Consider the following 24708-nt stretch of genomic DNA (forward strand, 5'->3'; position numbering starts at 1 on the left):
CTATTCTAGGTATTTTATGGAAGTGGGATCATACAGTATTTGTCGTTTTGTGCCTGACATATTTACTCAGCATAATGTTTTCAAGGTTCATCCATGTGTTAGGAGGTATCAGAACTTCATTTTTCTTTATGGCTGAATAATATTTCATTGTATGAGCAGACCACATTTTGTTTATCTGTTCATTTGTTGATGGAGATTTGGCTTGTTCCTGCATTTTGGCTGTCACAGGTAGTACTGCAGTGTATCTGTCTATCTGATACAAGTATCTGTCTGAGTCCCTGCTTTCAACTCTTCTGGATATATACCTAGGAGTGGAATTTCTGGGTCATATGGTAATTCTGGAAACTGATGGCATAGTGGTTAAGAGCTACAGCTGCTAACCAACAGGTCAGCAGTTTGAATCCACCAGTCACTCCTTGGAAACCATATGGGGCAGTTCTACCCTGTCCTGTAGGGCCGCTATGAGTCGGAATCAGCTCAACAGCAGTTTTTTTTTTTAATGGTAATTCTATGTTTAACTTTTTGAGGAACTGCCAAACTGTTTCCCACAGTGGTTGCACCATTTTGCAATGTCACCAGTAATGGATGAGGGTTCCAATTTCTCTACTTCCTTACTAACACTTGTTTTCCATTTTTCTGGTAATAGCCACTCTAGTGGGAGTGAAGTGATATCCCATTGTAGTTTTGATTTGCATCTCTCTAATGACTAATGATTTATAGCAGCCTTTTATGTGTTCTTTTTTTCTGTCTTATTTTTCTTGCCTTGTGAGTTGCTTGAACATGTTTTGGAATTGCATTTTGATTGTCTGTACTATTTTTGAGTATACCTTTGTAAAGTTTTTTTAAGGTTGCTCTATGTATTACATCGTATCAGTTTACTGATGTTATATTATCATTTTATGAGTTCTGTTGGAGTGTAGAAATCTCACCTCCCATTAAAGTACCTTTACCCGCTCCTATTTAATAATTATTTATAATTGTCTTAAGTATTTCCTTACTACACATTTAGAAACATATCAGTTACAATCGTTGCTTCAGCCATCAGATACAATTTAGATAAGTCAAGAGGGAAGGGAAAGTTAATTGTGTTTACACCTATTTTTGCTTGCCATGTTCTTCCTTGCTATTCCACGTTTCCTTCTTTTATTGCTTTCTTTCTGTTTAGAGAACTTCAAACTTTCTCACATTTGTAGGTCTAAATTTTAAGTAACAATTATTAAAACACACTGAGTATTTACTATGTGTTTTATATGTATTAACTCATTTAACCATTACAGAAACCCTGTGAGCTGGGTAGTTTTTTTCCATGAGAGATGAAAAGGTTAAGTAACTTTCTCTAGAATACTGCAGAAGAATAAAAAGACAGTTCTTTTCATCTCATTCTTCACTCTTTTCACTATTCCTTTTCTCCCTCTCCGTCTCCGTCTCCCTCTCTCCTCCCCCCACAGTTTTTATAATATGTAATCTATTAAGTTTTTTGGAAAGGCACACATTTCACTTTTGTTACCTTGATTTCAAGGTTGGTGAAGATCTGCGGCAAGATATGTTAGCTTTACAGATGATCAAGATTATGGATAAGATCTGGCTTAAAGAAGGACTGGATTTGAGGATGGTAATTTTCAAATGTCTCTCAACTGGGAGAGATCGAGGTAAGTCTGTTAGCTTTTTTTTTCCCCTATAAATTTAGCTCATAGTGTATCTGCCCTAGGGTCCTCAGTTTTTTATTTTAATCTAGTGTTACTGGTGACTGGAATGCAAAAGTTTGAAACAAAGGAGAAGGATCGGTAGTTGGAAAATATGACCTTGGTGATAGAAACCATGCCGGAGATCGCATGATCAAATTTTACAAGACCAGTGACTTCTTCATTGCAGATACCTTTTTTCACCAACATAAATGGTGACTGCACACGTGAACCTCACCAGATAGAATGCACAGGAATCAAATCAACTACATCAGTGGAAAGAGATGATGGAAAAGGTCAATATCATCAGTCAGAACAAGGCCAGGAGCTGACTGTGGATCGGACCATCAAATACTCATATGCAAGTTCAAGTTCAAACTGAAGAAAATTAGAACAAGTCGACAAGAGCCAAAGTACTACCTTAAGTATAACCTACCTGAATTTAGAGACTATCTCAAGAAAAGATTTGACGTGTTGAACACTAATGACTGAAGACCAGACATGTTGTGGAATGACGTCAAGAACATCATACATGAAGAAAGCAAGAGGTCATTAAAAAGATAGGAGAGAAAGAAAAGACCTAAATGGATATCAAAAGAGACTCTGAGACTTGCTTTTGAATGTCAAGTAGCTAAAGCAAAAGGAAAAAATAATGAAGTAAAAGATCTGAACAGACAATTTCAAAGGGTGGCTCAAGAAGACAAAGTAAAGTATTATGATGACATGTGCAAAGACCTGGAGATAGAAAACCAAAAGCAAAGAACAATTTCTCAAGCTGAAAGAATTGAAGAAAAAATAATCAAGCCTTAAGTTGCAGTACAGAAGGATTCTGTGGGGAAAGTATTAAATGACGCAGGAAGCATCAAAAGAAGATTGAATGAATATACAGAGTCACTATACCAAAAAGAATTGGTCGACGTTCAGACATTTCAGGAGGTAACATATGATCAGGAACCGATGGTACTGAAGGAAGAAGTCCAAGTTCCACTGAAGGCTTTGGTGAAAAACAAGGCAGCAGGAATTGATGGACTACCAAGTGAGATGTTTCAACAAACGGATGCAGCGCTGGAAGTGCTCACTCGTCTGTGCCAAGAAATTTGGAAGACAGCTACCTGGCCAACTGACTGGAAGAGATCCATATGTATGCCTGTTCCCAAGGAAAGGTGATACAAATGCAGAAATCATCAAACAACATTAATATCACATGCAAACAAAATTTTGCTGAAGATTATTGCAAAGTGGCTGCGGCAGTATATCAATAGGTAACTGCCAGAAATTCAAGCTGGATTTAGAAGGGGACGTGGAACGAGGGATATCAATGCTTATGTCAGATGGATCCTGGCTGAAAGCAGAGAATACCATAAACATGTTTACCTGTGTTTTGTTGACTATGCTAAGGCATTCGACTGTGTGGATCATAACAAATTATGGATAACATTGCGGAGAATGGGAATTCAGAACACGTAATTGTGCTCATGAGGAATCTGTGCACAGATCAAGAGACAGTCATTCAAACAGAACAATGGGATACTACATGGTTTAATGTCAGAAAAGGTGTGCGTCAGGATTGTATCCTTTCACCATACCTATTCAGTCTGTATGCTGAGCGAATAATCCAAGAAGCTGGACTATATGAAGAAGAATGGGGCATCAGGATTGGAGGAATACTCATTAATAATCTGCATTATGCAGAAGACACAGCCTTGCTTGCTGAAAGTGAAGATGGCTTGAAGCACTTCAAGATGAAGATTGAAGACCATAGCCTTCAGTATGGAAAACAAAAATTCTTACAACTGGACCAAAAAGCAACATCATGATAAACGGAGAAAAGATTGAGGCTGTCAAGCATTTCATTTTACTTGGATCCATAATCAACACCCACAGAAGCAGCAGTCAAGAAATAAAAGACACATTGCATTGGCCAAATTGACTGCAAAAGACCTCTTTAGAGTGTTGAAAAGCAGATGGCACCTTGAAGACTAAGGTGCGCCTGACCCAAGCCATGGTGTTTTCAATCACCTCATGTACATGGGGAAGCTGGACAATGAATAAGGAAGACCAAAGAAGAATTGATGCCTTTGAATTGTGGTGTTGGCAAAGAATATTGAATATACCAATATTCGATATTATGCCCAAAGAACAAACAAATCTGTCTTGGAGGAAGTACAACCAGAATGTTCCTTCGAAGCAAGGATGGTGAGACTATCTCACATACTTTGGGCATGTTATCAGGAGGGATCAGTCCCAGGAAAAGGACATCATGCTTGGTAAAGTAGAGGGTCAGCGAAAAAGAGGAAGACCCTCAACAAGATGAATTGACACAGTGGCTACAATGATGTGCTTAAGCATAGCAACGATTGTGAGGATGGCGCAGGACCAGGCAGTGTTTCGTTCTGTTGTGCATAGGGTCACTATGAGTCAGAACTGACTCAACAGCAACTAACAGCTGTGTTAAACTTTATTGATTCAGTGACTCATGATTAAATTGCTTTAAAAAAACAACTGGTTGAGTAGCCCCAGTAAATGCTTTGCAGTAACCAGAACTATCTGTTAATTGACACTACCAGGGCTTTATGGTCCTTGTTTTTTAACTAAAAAGTAAGGCTGTATTTAAGTTAAACTAACTTTGACTTTATTTTTGCAAAATAAAATAGTGGTTACAAAGGTCTTTTTTTCTTCTAAGAACAAACTTCCTCTTATTACTTATTGAATAAGTTTTATTCTTACCATGTATGTAAACTGAGAATAATAATAATGCTACCCTCATAGAGATACTCTGATAATTAAATGCAATAATGGATGTCAAACAACCCAGCATCTGATACCTCGTGCTCAATAAACGGCAATCATTACCGTTATCCTTACTTAACATGTATTTGTTGCCTGTGTACCATCTGCAAAATGTTGAGAACATGTAGTACTTATATTCTAGAAGGGAATAATTAAAGACATATACAAGTAATTAGAAGATGCTTTAATAAGCTAAAAGTTCTCCCAAGAAAATTACAAAGGCAGTGATGTGGGGCTTCAAAGGAGGCATAGATCACCTAGAGTTGGGGGAAATGCGAAATGGTTTACATATTCTAATTATAGACTCTAGGAAGTAACCTGAAAGATTATTTTCTCTAATCATTCTTACAGTATTTCCATTAAATTTATGCTTAAATGCCTGTAATGAAGGCACTTCACTGCATTTCAAGGTAACCTATCGTATGCTGGATAGCTCTGACAGCTGTGGAGCTCTTTTCTTGTTTCCAGGTGAATAGGGGCTGACTCCTGGTGTCTTCTATCCATAAGTTCCAGTCTTATTCATAGAGTATCATATAACTAAGTCGAATCCCCCTTCCAAATAACAAGATGATCAATATTGTGACCTTCTCAGATCCTGAGTTCTAAATTCTTTATCCATTTGTCATATGTGACTTTAAATTTCCTTATCACATAATTGTTCCCCTCGAAAAGGGTTCAAATAGTCCATAGTCTCTAAAACTGACCCTGGGTTTTGTAGAATGCAAAAGGGTAGGTAAACAAGCATACATGTGGAACTGAAAATAAAACCAGTAAGTCTTCATCATATATCTTAGTATCCTAGAACTGCTGTAACAAAATACTACAAACTGGGTGGTTTATAACAGAACTTTATTGTCCCACATTTCTGGAGGCTAGAAGTCCAAATCAGGGTATTGGCCTTGTTGATTCCTTCTGAGGACTTTGAGAGAGAAACTCTTCCATACCTTTCTCTTAGCTTCTGGTGGCTCCTGACAATCCTTGGAGTTCCTCAGCTTGCAACGGCATTTTCCTCCATTGTCATATGGTCATTCTTCCTCTGTCTTTCTGTCTCTGGGTATTGTCTCTTCTTTTATAAGGATACTAGTCATACGGTGTCTTTATAAAAGAGACCCACCCTACTCTGGTATGGCCTCACGTTAACTGATAATATCATCAAAGACCCTGTTTCCAAACAAGGTCATATTCACCATGGGTAGAGGAGATAGGACTTCAACAAATCTTTTGAAGGTCCACAATTCAATCCATAACATTATGTTAGCTCCTGCTAAGCCATATCTTCACTGTCCTGTACTTGTACATTTTGTATCTTACACCCAAGTATAAGACCTTAGATATTTATTTTCTAGTTGTACTTGAGCCATTATTTTTCAGTTTCTTGAGCACTTTTTAAAATCTGATTTTTGTTTTCTGTCATCAAACCTATGTTTGTCTTGTGAACAGATCTGAAGAATATATATTCTGTAGCTTCTGCTAAGTATTGATAAAAATGTTTACCAAGAAATGGCTAGGGACCAACCCTTGTGGCATGGCAGGAGAGGTCTGCTTTTAGGTGATGCTGAATCTTTGAGGTCAATTTTAAAAGTTCTTGTTGGTTGTTTTTGGTATAAATCTTTTAAGATTTTTTCAAGACTCTTCAACCGGATTCTACCAAATCTGTCACCACACTTTGTTCACATAGTTGAACTTCCTCTTTCTCCTTATGGACCACCCCCTAACTGTGGAGATTGACATTCTCCTTGTTTTTTGTATTGTTTCTAACTAGTTGAGTGATTATTTTGTGTTGAATGCACTTATTTTGCGCTAAGCGTTTCACTTGTGTTATCTCACTGGAAGGTGTGCAGTGTCCTTATTTTTCAAATGAACAAATCACAACCGCATCCTCTGAAGTTTTTCCTAAGTACCTCAGCCTATTATCTGTCCCTTCTTCAAACTCACAACTGTCTGTAATACTTACTCGAAATTTACTTTATATTACCTTGACCTCGCATAGTTTTTCTTTCCACATATCTTGTATCTTCTCCACTGGATTGATTGTAAAATTACCTCAGGGTGGGGACTGTATCTTATATAGTGCTTCTTTATATATCTTATTAACTCCAGTCCACTTTTTTGTACATAGCCAGTGTGATTATTTGATTTTGAAATTGGAAATTTGTATATATAGTAAAAATTTGATTAGCTGTTATCATGGAATCAGGATAGAGGTACCCACTGAAAAAGGATGCCACTGTGAGCTATAGATGATGCAACCAAGGCAGCATGAAAGATCAAAATGAATTCCACCATGTGTGACCAGACTACTAAGATTAGAACTACGCTGCATATTTTCTATCGGGGTGGCCTGGAGGCTTTGGCCTACTTAGTTTCTTCCAGTCCCTTGCCTTAGGCAGTTCTCTATTTCCATATCATTTATTTTGACATCAGTGTGTCTCCTTGATTTTTTAAAACATATAAATAGACCAACTTTTTAAATTATGTGAATAGTATATATATGCACACAGCATGTAATAGAATAAATAGAAAAGTAAACCTTTGCTCACTCCCATACCTCCTTCCCCAGTCCTAGTTCTTACTCCCAAAATGTAAACACTTGCATAGTCTTTTGGTAATATTTCGTATATATTCTAACATGTACAACAGCCTTTTTAAACACAAAAGGTAATAGTTCTGCATCTGGATTTTGTCTTTAAATAACCTATTTTTGAGATCTTTCTACGTAAGCGCATAGAGATCTACCTCAGTGTCTTCCATTGTGTAGATATCCCATAATTTATCTGCTTGATACTTGTTTTGAAGGAGTTATGGGAAAACAAAAAATCATCTGTCCAGCCAAGCATTTACGGTCCAGTTAGGAAGATAAAACACATACTTGGAACTAAACATATCACAAGGACAATCTTAATCTTGTTCTTCCCTTTGAAAGAGAAAAGGCTCTTTGTTTTTCCCAAACACATTAGACAAGGCTTTTTGTGCTGAAATAGGACAACATGTATCTTATAAGTAACTTTGCCACACGGGTGTGCAGACTGTAGAGTCTCAATCAAATTCAACTTTCACATCTTTGGTACTTTTGAAACGAAAAAAAAATTTTTGATTGCCCACATTTTCTATCATGGGCTGCCAGACTTGACTTTTTTTGTTGTTTTGTGCGTCAGGTGAAAGTTTACAGAGCAAATTAGTTTCCCATTTGATAGTTTGTACATCAAGTGTTCCATGACATTGGTTTCATTCCCCACAATGTCGGCATTCCCCATTTCCACCCTTGGCTCCTCATTTCCTTTCATCCTGATTTTCTATGCCTTCCAGCCTTCTCTTTGCTTTTGGGCAAATGTTGCCCTTTTGATCTCATATAATTGATTATTCTAAGGCTCATGTTCCTCTCAGGTGTTAGTGTTTATTTTTATGGGCCTGTCTATGGTTTGGAAACCCTGGTGGTGTAGCGGTTAAGTGCTATGGCTGCTAACCAAAGGGTTGGCAGTTCGAATCCTCCAGGTGCTCCTTGGAAACTCTATGGGGCAGTTCTACTCTGTCCTATAGGGTCGCTATGAGTCGGGATGGACTAGATGGTACTGGGTTTGGTTTTGGTTTGGTCTATGGTTTGGCTCAAAGATGGTCTCCAGGAGTGGCTTCTATTCCATATCAGAAGGGTGTCTTAGGGCCATAGCCTCGAGGGTTCCTCTAGTCTCTGTCAGACCAGTAAGGCTGGTCTTTTTTGTGAATTTGATTTTTTGTTCTATGGTTTTTCTCCCACTCTGTCCAGAACCCTCTATTTTGATCCCGGTCAGCATAGGTAATGGTAGTCGGGCAGCATCTAGTTCTTTTGGCCTCAGGTTCGTGTAGGCTTTGTTTGGTTCATCTGGTCCATTAGTTCCAGACATGATTTTTTTTAATGATAATTGCCAGCTGGTGTCTTACGTCAAAGATTGAAAGCCGTAAATTTTATCCTTATTTACATTTTCACATTAGCTTAATTCTTATTCACATTTTCACATTAGCTTAATATTTTGTTGTTAAAGGCATGGTGGAACTAGTTCCTTCTTCAGATACCCTCAGGAAAATCCAAGTGGAATATGGTGTGACAGGATCCTTTAAAGATAAACCACTTGCAGACTGGCTGAGGAAATATAATCCCTCTGAAGAAGAATATGAAAAGGTGATTAGCATGTCTCCTTATTCTAAATAACTTCGTTAAAAATGTATTACATAGGTTTTAAATGCTTTCATTTTTCAGATTAATAGCCATTTAGTTTAAATCTGGAAAATAGTGTCTTTCTGTAAATGTAGAAAAGAATATAAAACAGAATGCATTTAATGGCAGGAATCTGAATGAAACCGATGCTAAATTACCCAGAAAACATTTTAAACATGTATCAGAGGCCAGAAAAGCAGAGGTTATTTTTATAACCCGGAATGTTATATATCATAAAGATCTTGGAATAAGTTAGGGAAATGAGGAAGAGTCAGCATCGTGTGGTAGTTAAGCGCATGAACCATGGGCTAGACTATCTGGGCCTGAATTCAGGCCCCAAGTCACTCACCAGCTACAGGGCCTTGGGTAAGTTATTTAACGTCTTTATGCCTCAGTGACCTATTATATATTATGGTTTTTATAGACAGTGGTATTGTAGCATATATTTTGGCTATAAAAAATACAGTACCATAAGGTTGTGAGAATTAAATGTGTTAATATATGTAAAGTAATGAATATGTATGTATGTTAATATATGTATATATAAGTTGTATAATTGATAGCTATTCTTATTATGATTGGAAGCATCTATTTTTTATTTTTGGTTTAGTATTTTTTTTAATTATATATGAGGACATATTAGGACATAAAGGTCTCTAACCATCCTAACTTGGCCTAAGGGAGACTCAGGAACACTTTCAATGGTGATGTAAGAAGACCCCAGTTTTAACATCATTTAGCTGCCTAATTTATGTCAAATCATTAATGTACCACCTTCATAGACACATACAGGTATGTCATCTGTGGGCCTAAGAAAGTAAAGCAGATGAATTTTTTCCTTTGCGTGCCTTTTAAACTAAGATCACTCCCTTTTCTTATTTCTTTGTGACTTGGGGAAGGCAGTGCAACAGAAGCCAATACTTGTTTATAGTGATATTGGCTCTTTTGTGATTCTGGGTAAGTTTGACATAATTGTCAAATAGCATATACTCAGGGCCTTTTATGTATTTGGCTGTTTTACGTGCTTTAAATAAGAGGGAAGTCAGTCAGTGAAGTCAGATTGCCTGCCACTTACCCATTGTGTAATCTTGGGCAAATAACTTAACCTCCCTGATGCTTATTTCCTTATCTGTAAAATGGTAATAATAATAGTACCTACATCATTGGTTGTGAGATTTTTTAAATGAGTTAACATGTACATATACATACATACATATTTATACATATACATACACACACACACAATATTTACACAGAGAAAGAAAGAGAGTAGTGCCCAGTTTGTGATAAGTGTTGTATAAACATTTGTTGTTACCATCCTAACAGTAGCAGTAAGATTTCTGGGGAATTACGGAATAAAATTAACCACATGGACAGGTAGAGCAATGTGACTGCTCTGCTCAGAAATGCACTATCTTGAGTTGTAAACTAAATACATATGCTGTAGTTAAAAGTATTCATTATATGCATCTTGCTGTGTTCTTGTGTAAGTAATACTAGTAATTCCCAGGACTAAAGTGAAGGAAGGTCTTGGCCTTGAGAAGCTTGCAGATGACACATAGGGAATCACCAAATGGAACACAAAACACATTAATGGTATTATTGGATGTCTTAGATATAAGCTGACTTTATTTACACATCCTTCCTACAAGCGAAAAAGAAGAGGAAAAAACATTCTATACAGATTAATCTTTATCTCAGTGTTACCATTTGTGGTAAGGGCAGAACCTGTGAGGAGCAAATTTTAAGCCATATAATGCTTAAAAGCCATTCAGAGGCAGCAGTTACCCTAAGTAGGGACGAGAGGGATCTCTGCCTAAAGCTAGAGAGACAAAAGACAAAAGCTAGAGAGAAGGGGAAATAAGCACCTTCAAAAGGGTGCCTTTGTTTTTGAAACATGAAAGGACTGACTTTTATTACCATACCCCCATTTGTATACCTGTTGAGAAAGTAGATTACAGTAGCGTTTTCAAAGAGCGGTGAATTATCTTAATCTTCTTTGTAAACCTGCCTCCTTTAAAGGTAGTTATTTTTGTTCCTAAAATAATTTTGTGTCTTTATTATAGGCTTCTGAGAATTTTATTTATTCGTGTGCTGGGTGCTGTGTAGCCACCTATGTTTTAGGCATCTGTGATCGGCACAATGACAATATAATGCTTCGAAGCACAGGACACATGTTTCACATCGACTTTGGAAAGTTTTTGGGCCATGCACAGATGTTTGGTAGCTTCAAAAGGTACTGATGTTATCACTGCTGTTGCTAATGAAAACAGAATGCTTCTTGTTTCATAAATTAATGTCCCATAACTTCGCCATTTCTTGATGGGCTTTACCTTGTGACTCCCTTTGGGCACAGCTGGGGAAGAAAAAGGCCCTAAAAGATGACTTTACCATGTAGTGGACAACAGTACAAACAAAATGAGTGAGTGAGTAAATTCTGTTGAAATGAATTAAGGATATATTTTATTTTATCCAGTTAGCTATACTTGTTAGAAATTTCCCCAATTTTATAATGGCATTGAGTACAATATTATTATCTGCGTGATTGTAACGGAACGTTGTTTGCACAATGGTTAAGAGCTTGGCTGCTAACCAAAAGGTTGGCAGTTTGAATCCACTAGCTGCTCCTTGGAAACCCTGTAGCGCAGCTCTACTCTTCCTGTAGGGTCGCTATGAGTCAGAATCGACTCAACAGCAGTGGGTTTTGTTTGTTTGTGTTTGTAACTGCTCTGTATGGATTTATAAATACCACCTTGGAGAAAATTTCATTTGTAACTTTTACCTAATAATGAAATTATTTTATGATGGCTTCCCAGAAAATATAAATTTTAAAAATTATGGAAATTCAAAACTGCTTGATAATAGCTTTCCCAGTCAGAACTTGCTATGGCTCAGATAGCTTAGTTTAATAACCATGTTATTAGTAATAATTAAGTAGCAATACCACCATTTCATTATGTGTCTGTAAATAATGTTCATGTGTACTTTCTTTTTAAATAGGGATCGGGCTCCTTTTGTGCTGACCTCTGATATGGCATATGTCATTAATGGGGGTGAAAAGCCCACCATTCGTTTCCAGTTGTTTGTGGACCTCTGCTGCCAGGCCTACAACTTGATAAGAAAGCAGACAAACCTCTTTCTTAACCTCCTTTCACTGGTAACTCTGTTCTTTGCAAGAACTTAATTAATTTTATATTAATTATTGATGCATCATTGTTTCAGTATCTAAAAAAAGGATATTTTGTGATTTTAGAATGAAATTTATTAAATAAAATTTACTGTAGTCACAAATGCCAAATATATTATTACTGAGCTATTTAAAAATGGATACTATGTGAAAGAAGTCCGACACAGTGCATACTGTATGACTCCATTTATATAAAGTACAAAAAGTAAGTCAGTAGAGTGGTTACCTTGGGAGTGGAGAGTAGTAACTAAAGGGAAGCCCTAGGGGAACAATTGGAATGCTGCTAAATGTTTTCTGTCTTAATCTGGGTATATTCAGGTTGTGAAATTTCATTAAGCTTTTACACTCAGGATTTCTGTACTTTTCTGGATATATATACTCAGGTAAAAAGTAAAAAACAAGAAACTGCTATGCTAATTGTGACTGAAATTTTTGTAGTAGTAAGAACAGAGAACTAGAAAAGAAGAGGCCTGGATTTCACAGTTTCTATCCCATAGACTGGCTTTGTGACTTCCAACAAGTCACTACTTACTTGGTCTTAAATTTTTTCATTTGTAAGAGAATCGCCTAGGTCCCCCAAACCCTTAACAGAGTTCTCAAACTATGATTTTTTTTGTTTGTTTGCTTTATTCTGATAACTTGACCAGCTTGCGTGGAAAGGTGGAGAACAGATTTTTTTTTTTTTTTTTTTAATTCCTGAAACGTGTTTTTTTTCTCTTATAGATGATTCCTTCTGGGTTACCAGAACTCACAAGTATTCAAGATTTGAAATATGTTAGAGATGCACTTCAACCCCAAACTACAGATGCAGAAGCTACAATTTTCTTTACTAGGTAAGACGTGTTTAAGTATATTGGAGAAGGCTCATAGAATTTGGCTTTTATTTGTTTTACCTTTGTTTAAACAAGTGCTACATACCAAAATTCTGATTCATAGAAAAAAAAATTGATTCATATTTGTATGAGTAAATAGTAGGTTGTCAAAAGTCTATTTTCTGAATAAATATAAAGGATTTACAAAAGCACTTAAAATAGATATATTTTTCTCAAAATGTAATCTCAAGGTTTATTTAATATATGATTTCAATTCTAAAAGTGTGTTTTATGAACTATTTCTGTGAAACATGTTTTCCATAGTGCAAAATACCTCCTTAAGGTTTCTTTCTAAAAGGATACCCGCACTAAACTGTTTTTCAGGGTTCTGCCATAACAATTTCTGTCTATACCTTAAGTGCTTAAAGCAGCAAATCCTGGGACACCGTTGTTGTAAACTGTTATTGTAGGCCATAGTACTTGAAATGCATGTTATCAGTGGCTGACAACTGAATTTGTCCTTAATGCTTTTAAAGCAATTTTCCTGGCAAATAAAAGTCTGGTGACCAGGCAGATCACTGACTTCTGCTGCCACATCATCGTAATACCACAGCAGGGAGGAACATATGAGCTCATGTTCTTTTCTCTCCTTTTTTTCTTGCCTTCTTCAGAACTCTCACTGGAGAAGAGGTAGAAAACACTGGACTGGACTTCCTTAGTTTTAAAGAGTCTGGGCTGAGTTGAAGGAAGCTGTTTTTGTCTAACCTTCCAAAATAATCCTGATAATTTAGGTATTGATAGGTTTTATTTGTTTGTTTTTTGAAGAGATTTGTTGGCTCCCCCCGGCAAAACTACACAGCAGGCAAAAAACCTGTGTTTGAAGTTCTCTTACTTCTGTTTTTAAATCTGTCTCTTCTTTTTGGCTTCCTTTATCTGGTTTCTGAGACTTATTCCTTTGCTTGCTTAAAATGTTCTAACCAGGCCTGCCTTCCAAATTTATCCCCACCAAACTCCCCAACCTGTCAAAACTTCTTCTCCCAGCTGAGTGAAATTAATATTATCTGAAGGCATCTGCTAGCCAAAAGACTGGCAGTTCAAATCTACCAGGCACTCCTTGGAAACCCTATGGGGCAGTTCTACTCTGTCCTTTAGGGTCACTATGAGTCGGAATCAACTCGATGGCAATGGGTTTGGTTTTTTTTTTTTTTTTTTTTGGAAGAAATCTGACACCAGATTCTACTTTTTGATAGAAGGGATTTTTAAAAATATGATTGCTTTGGATGCTTTCTTTCATACCTGTTTGGTTGTCACTTTCTCCCTTTAGTACCAAAGAATAAAATAATCAGATCATCTTTTTAGCATTATGCCAATCATCTTTTATCCCTTATAGCTCTTTAATTAGCCTTGGACCCCACAGGGCTTAAGAAAACCAAGCATCATTTCATGGAGACAGTGGCATGGAATGGAAACTTTCTTAAGCTAAAATTTTTTGTTAGGATGAGATGTATTTTAATGGGTTTTGTCCTGTAGAACAAAATCCTTGGAAAAGAGAATCTGCTTAATATTTTTAAAGGAGTGAAAGTGCTTTTCATCTTTTATTATGTTAAAAGAGTGAGCATGCATTTATGTGAACATTTACTGTTAACAAGCTTTCTGTTTTTTCTTTTTTTTTAGGCTGATTGAGTCAAGTTTGGGGAGCATTGCCACAAAGTTTAACTTCTTCATTCACAACCTTGCTCAGCTGCGTTTTTCTGGTCTTCCTTCTAATGATGAGCCCATCCTTTCATTTTCACCCAAAACGTACTCCTTTAGACAAGACGGTCGAATCAAGGAAGTCTCTGTTTTCACATATCACAAGAAATACAACCCAGATAAACATTATGTAAGTTTGGTTTAAGTACTTGTAGACACTCATGCATGCATTGTTGTCCTCTTTTCCTACTTCCTTCACTGACTCTGCTGAGGTTCTAAGCACCTGTTCTATTCATGCTTATTTCTTCCATGGATTGTCCAAAAATAAATGTACTTCAGATATCATATTTTATTGATACTTAGTCCTTGGTAAATTTGCTTCAAAACAAAACCACGAGGGCCAAATAATGTTCTTCTTTTCAGAGATAAGGCTATAAGTATGCTATTACTCTGCTTTTCTCATTTTACTTATTTTCAATTTTTTCTTAATTTCAAAAGTAAAGCTTGCTCATTGTAATTCAGCCAGTACAGAAATATATAAAGTAAAAAGCCTAAGTTCCCATTCTGCTCTCTAGGAATAAAGTTTATTGTGTATCATAACACATACATAAAGTTTGTTTTTGAATAAAAATAGGATATCTTCCGTGTGCTCTTTCCCACTCCATAGTATACAATGCCATCTTTATTGTTACTATTTTTTACCCTTGTCATAATATTTTTGTTTGGTAATATCTTCCAGCACTGTCAGTCTTCTGATTTTTTGGCAAACTAATAGATTTTAAAAGTAATTTCTCTATTATTTTAATTTTTACCTATTTTATCATTAATAAATTTTAGTATTTTTTTGTATGTTTATTGAATATTTTGTTTCTCTTGAAAAGTACTTTTCATCTGTTCATATTGTGACCATGTTTGTATTAGGTTTTTATTGTTGTTTTCAGTTGATTGCAGGACATTAAACCTTTTGTTCTGTAGCTATTTTATCCTAGTCAGTCGTTTGTCTTATAAATTTACTGGAATTTTTTCTTTTATATTGTCATATCTGCCCATTTCTTTTTTTTTTTTAAATGATTTCTGGGACATACATCATTCCTAGGTCTTACCCACCCCAGATATTAAAAAAAAAACTCCTTTGTTTTCTTTTATACTTTTTTTTTTACATTTAAAACTTCCATACTTCTAGAACTTATTTTTATAAATAACTAGGGATTTACCTTTAAAGGTATCTAATTATCTTAATACCATCTTATTAAGTAGTTCATTCTTTCCCCAGTGATTTATAATGCCACCTTTCTATACACTAAAAAAAACACTAAGTTTATATATATTTCTGAATTTATTTCTGTTCTTCCATAGATATATCTGACTCTTTCTGGACCAGTATTACACTCTTTAAGTTCTGTAATTGTATAATTTAAATATCCAGTAAGACAAATTTTCCGTCATCCGCCCGACCCTATAAAGTTTGCCTTTTTTCCACATTTACTCTTTCCAGTGAGCTTACTTATTAACATTTTCATTAGAAATGCATTAAATTTATAGATTTGGGAAGTATATTAATTATTTAATCCTAGAAATAAGATGGCTTTCACTTTTAAGTTCTTGTTATGTATTTTACAAGGATTATGATCATTCTTAGAATCTAGTTAGATGTGCTCTAAATATGACTTTTGTATTTGCTGTTTCCTGTTGGTAACATGTATATTACAAGTTAAAAGCACTTGGACTACATACAACAGTCAAGTTATAAATTTTCTTTCTGTCAGAAAAGGAGGCTTTATTATAAATTTAATGTGAGTTTGGAGTGTAATTTCTTTTCAGATTTATGTAGTCCGAATTTTGAGGGAAGGACAGCTTGAACCATCTTTTGTCTTCCGGACTTTTGACGAGTTTCAAGAACTTCACAATAAGCTCAGTATTATTTTTCCACTTTGGAAGTTACCAGGGTATGTTCCTGTCCTTGTATATTAATGATCCTTTTTTGCTAGGAAATAATTTCTTTGTTATCAAATGTAAGTCAAAAGCTTTGTGTAACATTTAGTAAGTTACTGTGGACCGTGCCTGACTTATTTTCTTTTTTATCACAAAGTCCCAATACAGTTCTAAACATAGACAAGCTATACGTTCTTGTTCAGTGAAAAAATGGTGAATACATTAAACTTAAAATATGGGATTTTCTGGATTTCTAATTTTAATTAAGGTTTTGAATTTGTCTCTACCATAGTAAGCAAAACAAGATAATGATTTGGAATCTTGGTTTAAAAATACTGAGCCCCTCTAAAAAATACTAAATTGAGGCAAACTTAACATTAAAACTATTAATCAAAATCTTAATGCTTAGTTTTGTATTTGATACCCTTTAGAAACCCTTAGTTTTAATGTAGTTTAATGACCAGTAGGTTACGTGCATCAAGTTGCTCATACTCTTCTCAGACTAGATTTCAGAAGTAAGGAGGAAATCAAGTGGGTATCAGAGATCATTTCCGTGTGTAGTCTCGTTTTCCCACTGCCACCAAAAAAAGCAGAGTTGAGGTTATCCTTTCAGCACCTGACTTAGGCTCTTTGTCATTATTTGTGAATTTAACTGGTGTCTACAATAGCTGTAGATGATTAATGATTTTTTCGGGGATCAGAGCTGGATAAAATATTTGTGGATGATTCATCTTGAGAAGAAATAAGTAGAAAAATAAGCAAATAACCTATTCCCCGCTTCCAGTAATAAATATAGGAAATTAGCAACATGTGAACCTTTTGTACCAAGGTACATAAAAGGATAATGGGTAATTGAGCTATTTCATCTTCAGTACTTAAAAAAAGCCTGTACTTTCTTGAAGGAAAATTAACAAAAAAGTACTTTATTACGAATTAAGACTACTTTGCATTTAAGTATGTAAAAAAGTGTATTTCTAAGTAAATATTGTGCTTGAGTCTACAAAGACTTCAGATGAAATCATTTAAATCCCACTTGTTTCTGTTTTTCTTTCGTAGCTTTCCTAATAGGATGGTTCTAGGAAGAACACACATAAAAGATGTAGCGGCCAAAAGGAAAATTGAGTTAAACAGCTATTTACAGAGTTTGATGAGTGCATCAGCAGACGTAGCAGAGGTGATCTTCCCAAATGAGAAGTGATAAGTACTGTACCTTTTATGCTATATTATGTTTAAACTAATGACTCTTTTTTTTTTCCCTTCAATCTTAGTGTGATCTTGTTTGTACTTTTTTCCACCCTTTACTTCGTGATGAGAAAGCTGAAGGAATAGCTAGGTCTGCAGGTGAGATTTTTTTCTCTTTGTAGATAATTCATGGCTTCCCTGTGACCTGCAGGTCTGTGCTTCTCAGTGGATGTGCCATAGTGACAGGGGGAAAAGAGTGTTCTTCTAAGCTAGTCTATTTCTGGACAAATATAAGACAGCTTTCCTAATAGGGTGTGATTGGAAACCCTGGTGGCGTGGTGGTTAAGAGCTATGGCTGCTAACCAAAAGGTTGGCAGTTCGAATCCACCTGGCACTTCTTGGAAACCCTATATGGCAGTTCTACTCTGTCCTACAGGGTCACTCTGAGTCGGAATTGACACGACAGCAATGGGTTTGATTTGGTTTTTGGTAATAGGGTGTGATTACTAAAGAAGTGTAAATCAGTGGCCTACCAGGTCCTTTGATGTTTTTTGTTGTTGTTCTATTTTGTTTCTACATGTGATGGTCTACATAAGTAAAACAGAATTCTTTTGTTGTAGTTTGAACCACTGCAAACAGAATGAAATAAAGATGAAAGTATTTATCTTTTCAGTTGCAGGTCCTTTCAGTCCTACTCCAGGCCAAATAGGAGGAGCAGTGAAATTATCTGTCTCTTACCGAAATGGTACTCTTTTCATCATGGTGATGCATATCAAAGATCTTGTGAGTGATTACAAAGATTGATGATTATAAAGGTAACCTACATCTTGGTAGGAATCATTATTGTTAAGGGACTGTTTTTCTTTATAGGTTACCGAGGATGGGGCTGACCCAAATCCATATGTCAAAACATACCTACTTCCAGATACCCACAAAACATCCAAACGTAAAACCAAAATTTCACGAAAAACTAGGAATCCAACATTCAATGAAATGGTAAGTTGAAATAATTTCTAAAAATTTCCTAGATTTATTGTTTGGTTAATTTTAAAGCATTAGTTGCTGAATTATTTAGAGTACTAGAAAAGCAATTCAATTGCAATCCAATGGGATTTAACCAAATGATGCAAAAGAAAACCCTCAATCATAGAACTTTTAGATTTTAAAAAGACCTTAAGGGTCATATGATTGAACTATCCTTCTAGTCCTTGAGCCCATTCTATAACATTTTTAAAAAGTGGTTCTCCACAGTACATAGTACTGGAGAAGCCAGCACAGCTTGACCAAGGCAAAGTCATAGAAGCTTCATAGACAAATCCAGGCTCCCTGAGAGACTGAATTACTGGGCTGAGGACTGGGGACCATGCTTCCAGGGGACATCTAGGTCAATTGGCATAGCATAGTTTATAAGGAAAATGTTCTACATCCTACTTTGGTGAATAGCGCCTGGGTTCTTAAAAGCTTATGTGTGGCCATCTAAGATACTCCACTGGCCCCACCCCATCTGGAGCAAGGGAGAATGAAGAAAACCAAAGACACAAGGGAAAGATTAGTGCAAAGGACTAATGTACCACAAGTACCACAGCCTCCACCAGACTGAGTCTAGCTCAACTAGATGGTGCCTGACTACCACCACTGACTACTCTGACAAGAATCACAATAGAGGGTAGGACAGAGCTAGAGAAGAATGTAGGACAAAATTCAAACTTACAAAAAAGGACCAGACTTAGTGGCCTGACAGAAACTGGAGAAACCCTGAGAGTATGGCCCCCAGAAAAAAAGAGACAGCCTTTTAACTCAGTACTTAAGTCACTCCTGAGGTTCATCCTTCAGTCAAAGATTAGACAGGCCCATAAACAATAATACATATAGCTCAACCATATGTACGAGACTAAATAGGCACACCAGGCCAGGGGCAGGGATAAGAAGGCAGGAAGGGATAGGAAAGCTGGATGGGTGGAAATGGAGAACCAAGGTCAAGAAGGGGAGAATATTGACACACTGTGGGGCTGGCAACCAATGTCACAAAACAATGTGTGTGTTAATTGTTTAATGAGAAACTAATTCTGTAAACCTTCATCTAAAGCACAATTAAAAAAAAAATGTGGTTCTCCAATCTATACTTAAATATTTCCAGGCCATTCAGTTTGTCTTAGGCGACTCTAGCTCTTAGGAGATAGTATTTTATACTGAGCTGAAATCTTTATTCCCTGTGATTTGGACCCATACATCTCAGTTGTACCTCTTGGAGCCCCACAGAATTACTCTTCTTTTACATGACATCCCTTCCGATAGTTGAATTTCAAATACCCTGTTTCTTCTTTTATAAAAAATCTTTGGTACCTTTACCTTCACTTGAAAAGATAGTTTCAAAATCCTTTCACAGTCCAGGTCATTCTCTTTCAAACATGTTTCAGTCTGTCAGTAACCCTCTTAAAGCAGAGTGCTCAAAACTGAAAGTATTAGCAAAGCATTAGATGATCTGTGTGGAACAGAACTGTGACTTTGCTCAGATACGGTCAACTTATAAATTTACTGACTTACTAAAACCTGCTAAGGTCCTCCCCCATCGTTCAATTACTTAGAATAAACATCACATTATTTGTATATGTTAACATTACATCCCCACAAAAATGTCTGAATAGAGATGGAAGTAAATAATTTGAATTTTCATCAAGGTTATAAATTTTAAAACTATAGAAGATCCTTTCACCCCTTAAAAACATATAGGATGCTTTGTGAAGACCAGTTGGTATTGTCCTTAAAAAGCAGTACTGTATGGCTTTCCTTTTCTAGTTACTGTTGGACTGTCAAGAAAATGAAATGTTGTCAGTTTTTGTTTTTTTAGTTATTTTAACACAAACAGGATTAGGTTAAAGAATTATTTCTCAGAACTTCTGGTGAGGCTTTGGGGGGCGGGGATTCTGAGTTAACTGTTGAAGATGATGAAAGTTTGAATTAGGGTAGTTTTACAACACTCAAGATTTGTCGTTGACTGCATTTTTAGCTGATAAGTTTGTGTTGAATTATGGATAATCAGAAGCCATCATTTCATGGTGTAAAATCTAGCAGAAAAAGACAACAAAGGAAATTTTTACCTCCCCCTTTTTATAAAATAATTACAGTTGTGCTGTCCCAGTTTGCTTCCTTCCATTCCCAGCTGGCAGGTCATCTTAAGGCATACCACTCACAACAACTCTACAGAACAGTAGAACTGCCCTATAGGGTTTCCAAGGCTGTAAATCTTTACGGAAGCAGACTGCCACATCTTTCTCCCTCAGAGAGGCTGGTGGGTTCAAACCACCACCCTTTTGGTTAGCAGGCACTGGGGCTTCTTCTTAAGGCATACTACCATGTAGTTTCTTTCGCCCTCCCCGTCACCTCTATCTCAGAAAAAACACGTTTGCTGCTCCATGCATGTCAGACACCCAAAGGAACAATAGCACAGTCCAGGACTCCTGAAATACAAAATGTGCTTTTAAAGTATTCAGACAAAGTCCACCAAATTTGTGGTAATGTCATTGATTTATGGCCACTTTTTGGCTAATATTCTCACTTATGATTTTACATAAAATTCTGCAAAAAGAACCATTTTACTGTAACTAACTTGTAATTTACCGTTTCATTTTTCGTTTGCTATAGCTTGTGTACAGTGGATACAGCAAAGAAACCCTTAAACAAAGAGAACTTCAACTAAGTGTACTCAGTGCAGAATCCCTACGGGAGAATTTTTTCTTGGGTGGAATAACCCTGCCTCTGAAAGATTTCAACTTGAGTAAAGAGACGGTTAAGTGGTATCAGCTGACTGCAGCAACCTATTTGTAAGCTAGTGAATTTCTGAGCTTTGGAAGCAAGAAAGCAAGAACAGTTTTTATAAATGTTTCTGAACAGACACACACCTAATTGTGAATTATGTATAGTATTTTATACTTGGACAGAAATTATGAAGTTCAATATACTTGTTCTATTTCAACAATTGGACCAAGAGTCACAAAACAAACTTTTATGGACTTGCAGAAGCCATTTCTGTTTTAATGTCATTATATAGAATCCTACGAACCCTAGAATTAATGTATAATAAGTCTTGAAAATGGCTTTGAATTGGTGGAGATTTTAATCCTCTCTTGACTAATTCAGAGTAATAGCTTTGGTTTGGTCTGATAGTACTAGGTCAGTTCAGCCACCTATTTTGCATTGTTTCTTACCCTGACACAGAATATTTGTCTTCCTGCTATGCGCCTTTACCACAGTGTATGTTCACAAACACCAAAGGAAAGGAAAGGCATGGGATGTTACTATATAATGCAGCTGCTATTAACAGGGATGAAAAGCAAAGCACAAATAACACATAGTTATGTTAAGAACTACTAAATAGTTTAAAGAAGTAGGGGAAAAATAATACTGCTTTTTATTATTCATGACTTTAAAGCCTTTTTCAGAATAAAGTGCCAATTACCGAAGTTGTAAATAATGGTGCCTTAACTTCATATGCTTCCCTAGCATTTCATTTCTGATGTTTTTTCCTGACTTTTGATAAATAATTAATACATAGTTTTCACTCACTTTTAGTTTACTAAAGATAAGAAATTACGTTTACTAATGTTTTTCCCACAGAAAGGTCATTCTCTACTTATTTGTGACTTAGTTAAATAGTCAAGCCATTTGATTTAAGTCTTTGTTTTTCACTAATTGAAAAAGATTGATTAATGTATTTTTTATACTAAATTCCATCATTCCGTTATAATCCTACATTTATTCCCAGTGGTGTGACTTGAAGTTTGGTGATTTCACCTCCGTATACTTAGACTACTCCTTCATTAAAGAAGTGAAAATTATTCACCTGTGTGCCCATCCATTCCTACTTGCTCTAAGAACTCCGTGAGTTGGGCAGACTCTTCATAAGAGGCACAGGATCAGGATTCTTTGGTCCAGACTGAATTTAAACATAGATATTTATGGAGAAGTTTGTCTTAAAATTGGCCTTGGTTACATTGTAAACAGCGTACAACCATATGAAAGAATTATTTTCCTTAATATATCAGAATTCAGAATCAAAAGGACTTAATTGAAATTACTCTAGAGTAGCCATTAAGAATAAGATTCATTTTTATTAGTTATTCATTCACCTTCACAAATAAATTGTGTTTAGCTTGGATAAATACGTGCGTACAATATTTACTCCTGTGGCTAGAATAGGAAGTCAGACAAGTTTTAAGTGGCACGAGAGATGGCAGCAGTCTAGTTGCTATGAGGTAGCTGACAGATCTGCAGTGAAGAGCACCAAGAGAAATGGGGCAACCTCAAATTCCATTGCCCAGAACAGAAATTTTTTTGTGTGTGTGTACATGTTTAACGTAAGTGGTGATAACTGCAGAGCAGAAATAAAAGGGTTGAGGATGTATCAGTAGAAAAAAATTTTAAAAACTTGAAATTTTTGGTGCCTAACACTAATGGTCCATTTGTAGGAAAACCCATGAGTATGATATATGAATGTCTTTTTTTTTTTTAATCCTAAAATGTGTTGCCTATTTAATAAGTTAATTCAAGTGTACATCAAAGCACCACCATTTATTTGCTTCTCCCACATCCAGTAAACAGTTCCTTAAAGTACGTAAGTAGCTTTGCAAATGTACTTAAATATTCACTTAATGCTTTTGAGACCTGATTCCATTCCATCAGTTGTCACTTAGCCATGAAAACAAACGTGCTGTCTTGGTAAAAGGTATCATTGTTAATTTGACTCAACGTGTACTGCTTTTTGCAGTCTTACAGCAGTGTCTTTTAGCTCAAATAATAGAGCTTGTAGTTACAAGAAATCTGGCATCTTATCGAAAAGTGTATATTATGATTAATACTGTACAGTTAACCAGAGTTCAGAACAAGTGGTAATGATGTTTTATTTTAACTCATTGTTGTGCCTTCCTTGGTCATTAAAAAATACACATACCGCCACATACATATTTTACGTATACTTTAATATATGTTACTTCTTTGTGAAACTCTAATCTTCGACCCATACCAAAAGAAGGAAAAAAACGGACAGAGGAGCCTCTTTACAGTACTACTACCAGTAGATTTAAAATCAGTAGGATTTTTAAACTTTTTTAAAAGCTTTCAATCAAATAAAAACAAGAGTTTAAGTAAACTGGCAATGACACTAATTTTTATGTATAATCACTATTTTATACGCATCTTTGAGTAAAAATAATCATGCTACACGTACATTCTGTACCAGAAGAATCCTTTCCTCTTACCAGTGTTTTGGGATTTGAAGATAATGTTTTACTCCAAGAACCTATTATGTTCTCTACTGAGGAACCCAATAGAAAATTTGCACTGATGTTTTTATCGTTGTCTTTATATGAATCTACAGGTATCTGAATGTTAAAGTATGTATGATCTTGGCTAAAGTATTCTTTTATCTCTTTCACATTAGAGTTGTATAAAAATTTCATTATCTTGCCTTAAATTGGTTGACTGTTCTTTCTAGGATTCAAGTGTTGTGGTATTTAAAAAAGAAAAGAACACATTAATTTTTGATACTTAGGCTTCAGATTAAAAAGGACTGAATTCCCATTATCATCATCTATAGATTAATTTACATGCTGTTTGACTAGCAGTGCAAATATGAGTGAATATGATTAGTCTCATCTCTAAGAACCAAATAATCTAATTATATTAAGGTAGTGAATAAAGATGTATAATATTTTTATTAATACCTTGAATATATGCAGTGGATTAAATATGACTTCATAGCTGTACTTTGATTGTATTAAAATATTTCTGAATTAAAGAACTCTATTTTTTTTTTATTGTTTATTCCTCACCACCATACTAACATTTTTGGCTCAAATTTGATACAAGGTCACTGTTACCATTCTCTGCACCTCACCCAGGAAGTTTATTGTGTTCAAATAATCCTGAATTTCAGAAATAGCCTGTCACTTGCCCCTAAAAACGGCCAAATAGAGAGTTTGACTTCTAACTGTGGTTTTTTAAAGGTTTGACTTGCTACCATTTTGCTACAACCCTATCACCATTCCTTAGAAGAGAAACGCTTCTGTGAGTATGGTCCCTGGCCTTTGGCAGTGTACTTAAATAACACAGCATCAGCCATGTTATCAATACATCTATAGAACTGAGAAATGTAGAATAATGCCAATGTGAAAGTATAGTTCTCTGACCCAAAATGTAACATATAAAAGGGTCCAGAGACCATGAAAGAGCAATGACAAACAATTA

At 35.7% G+C, this 24708-nt stretch overlaps 1 protein-coding gene across 5 annotated transcripts in view; it reads left to right on the forward strand.

The window, feature by feature from the left end:
* PIK3C2A (phosphatidylinositol-4-phosphate 3-kinase catalytic subunit type 2 alpha) overlaps positions 1–24267 on the forward strand; it is a 119947-nt gene extending 95680 nt beyond the window's left edge. For all 5 annotated transcript variants that reach the window (XM_064288376.1, XM_064288378.1, XM_064288374.1 and 2 more), the window contains 12 exons: positions 1520–1649; positions 8489–8625; positions 10728–10897; positions 11662–11818; positions 12572–12681; positions 14335–14542; positions 16174–16298; positions 17341–17458; positions 17553–17625; positions 18140–18249; positions 18337–18462; positions 21109–24267. In XM_064288376.1, coding sequence (XP_064144446.1) covers positions 1520–1649; positions 8489–8625; positions 10728–10897; positions 11662–11818; positions 12572–12681; positions 14335–14542; positions 16174–16298; positions 17341–17458; positions 17553–17625; positions 18140–18249; positions 18337–18462; positions 21109–21291 — 1647 coding nt within the window. In that variant the 3' untranslated portion in view covers positions 21292–24267. The remainder of the gene's footprint in view (positions 1–1519; positions 1650–8488; positions 8626–10727; positions 10898–11661; positions 11819–12571; positions 12682–14334; positions 14543–16173; positions 16299–17340; positions 17459–17552; positions 17626–18139; positions 18250–18336; positions 18463–21108) is intronic.
* Positions 24268–24708: the final 441 nt, after the last annotated feature.

Source organism: Loxodonta africana, chromosome 7, assembly GCF_030014295.1.
Source record: "Loxodonta africana isolate mLoxAfr1 chromosome 7, mLoxAfr1.hap2, whole genome shotgun sequence".
Classification (NCBI taxonomy): Eukaryota; Metazoa; Chordata; class Mammalia; order Proboscidea; family Elephantidae; genus Loxodonta; species Loxodonta africana.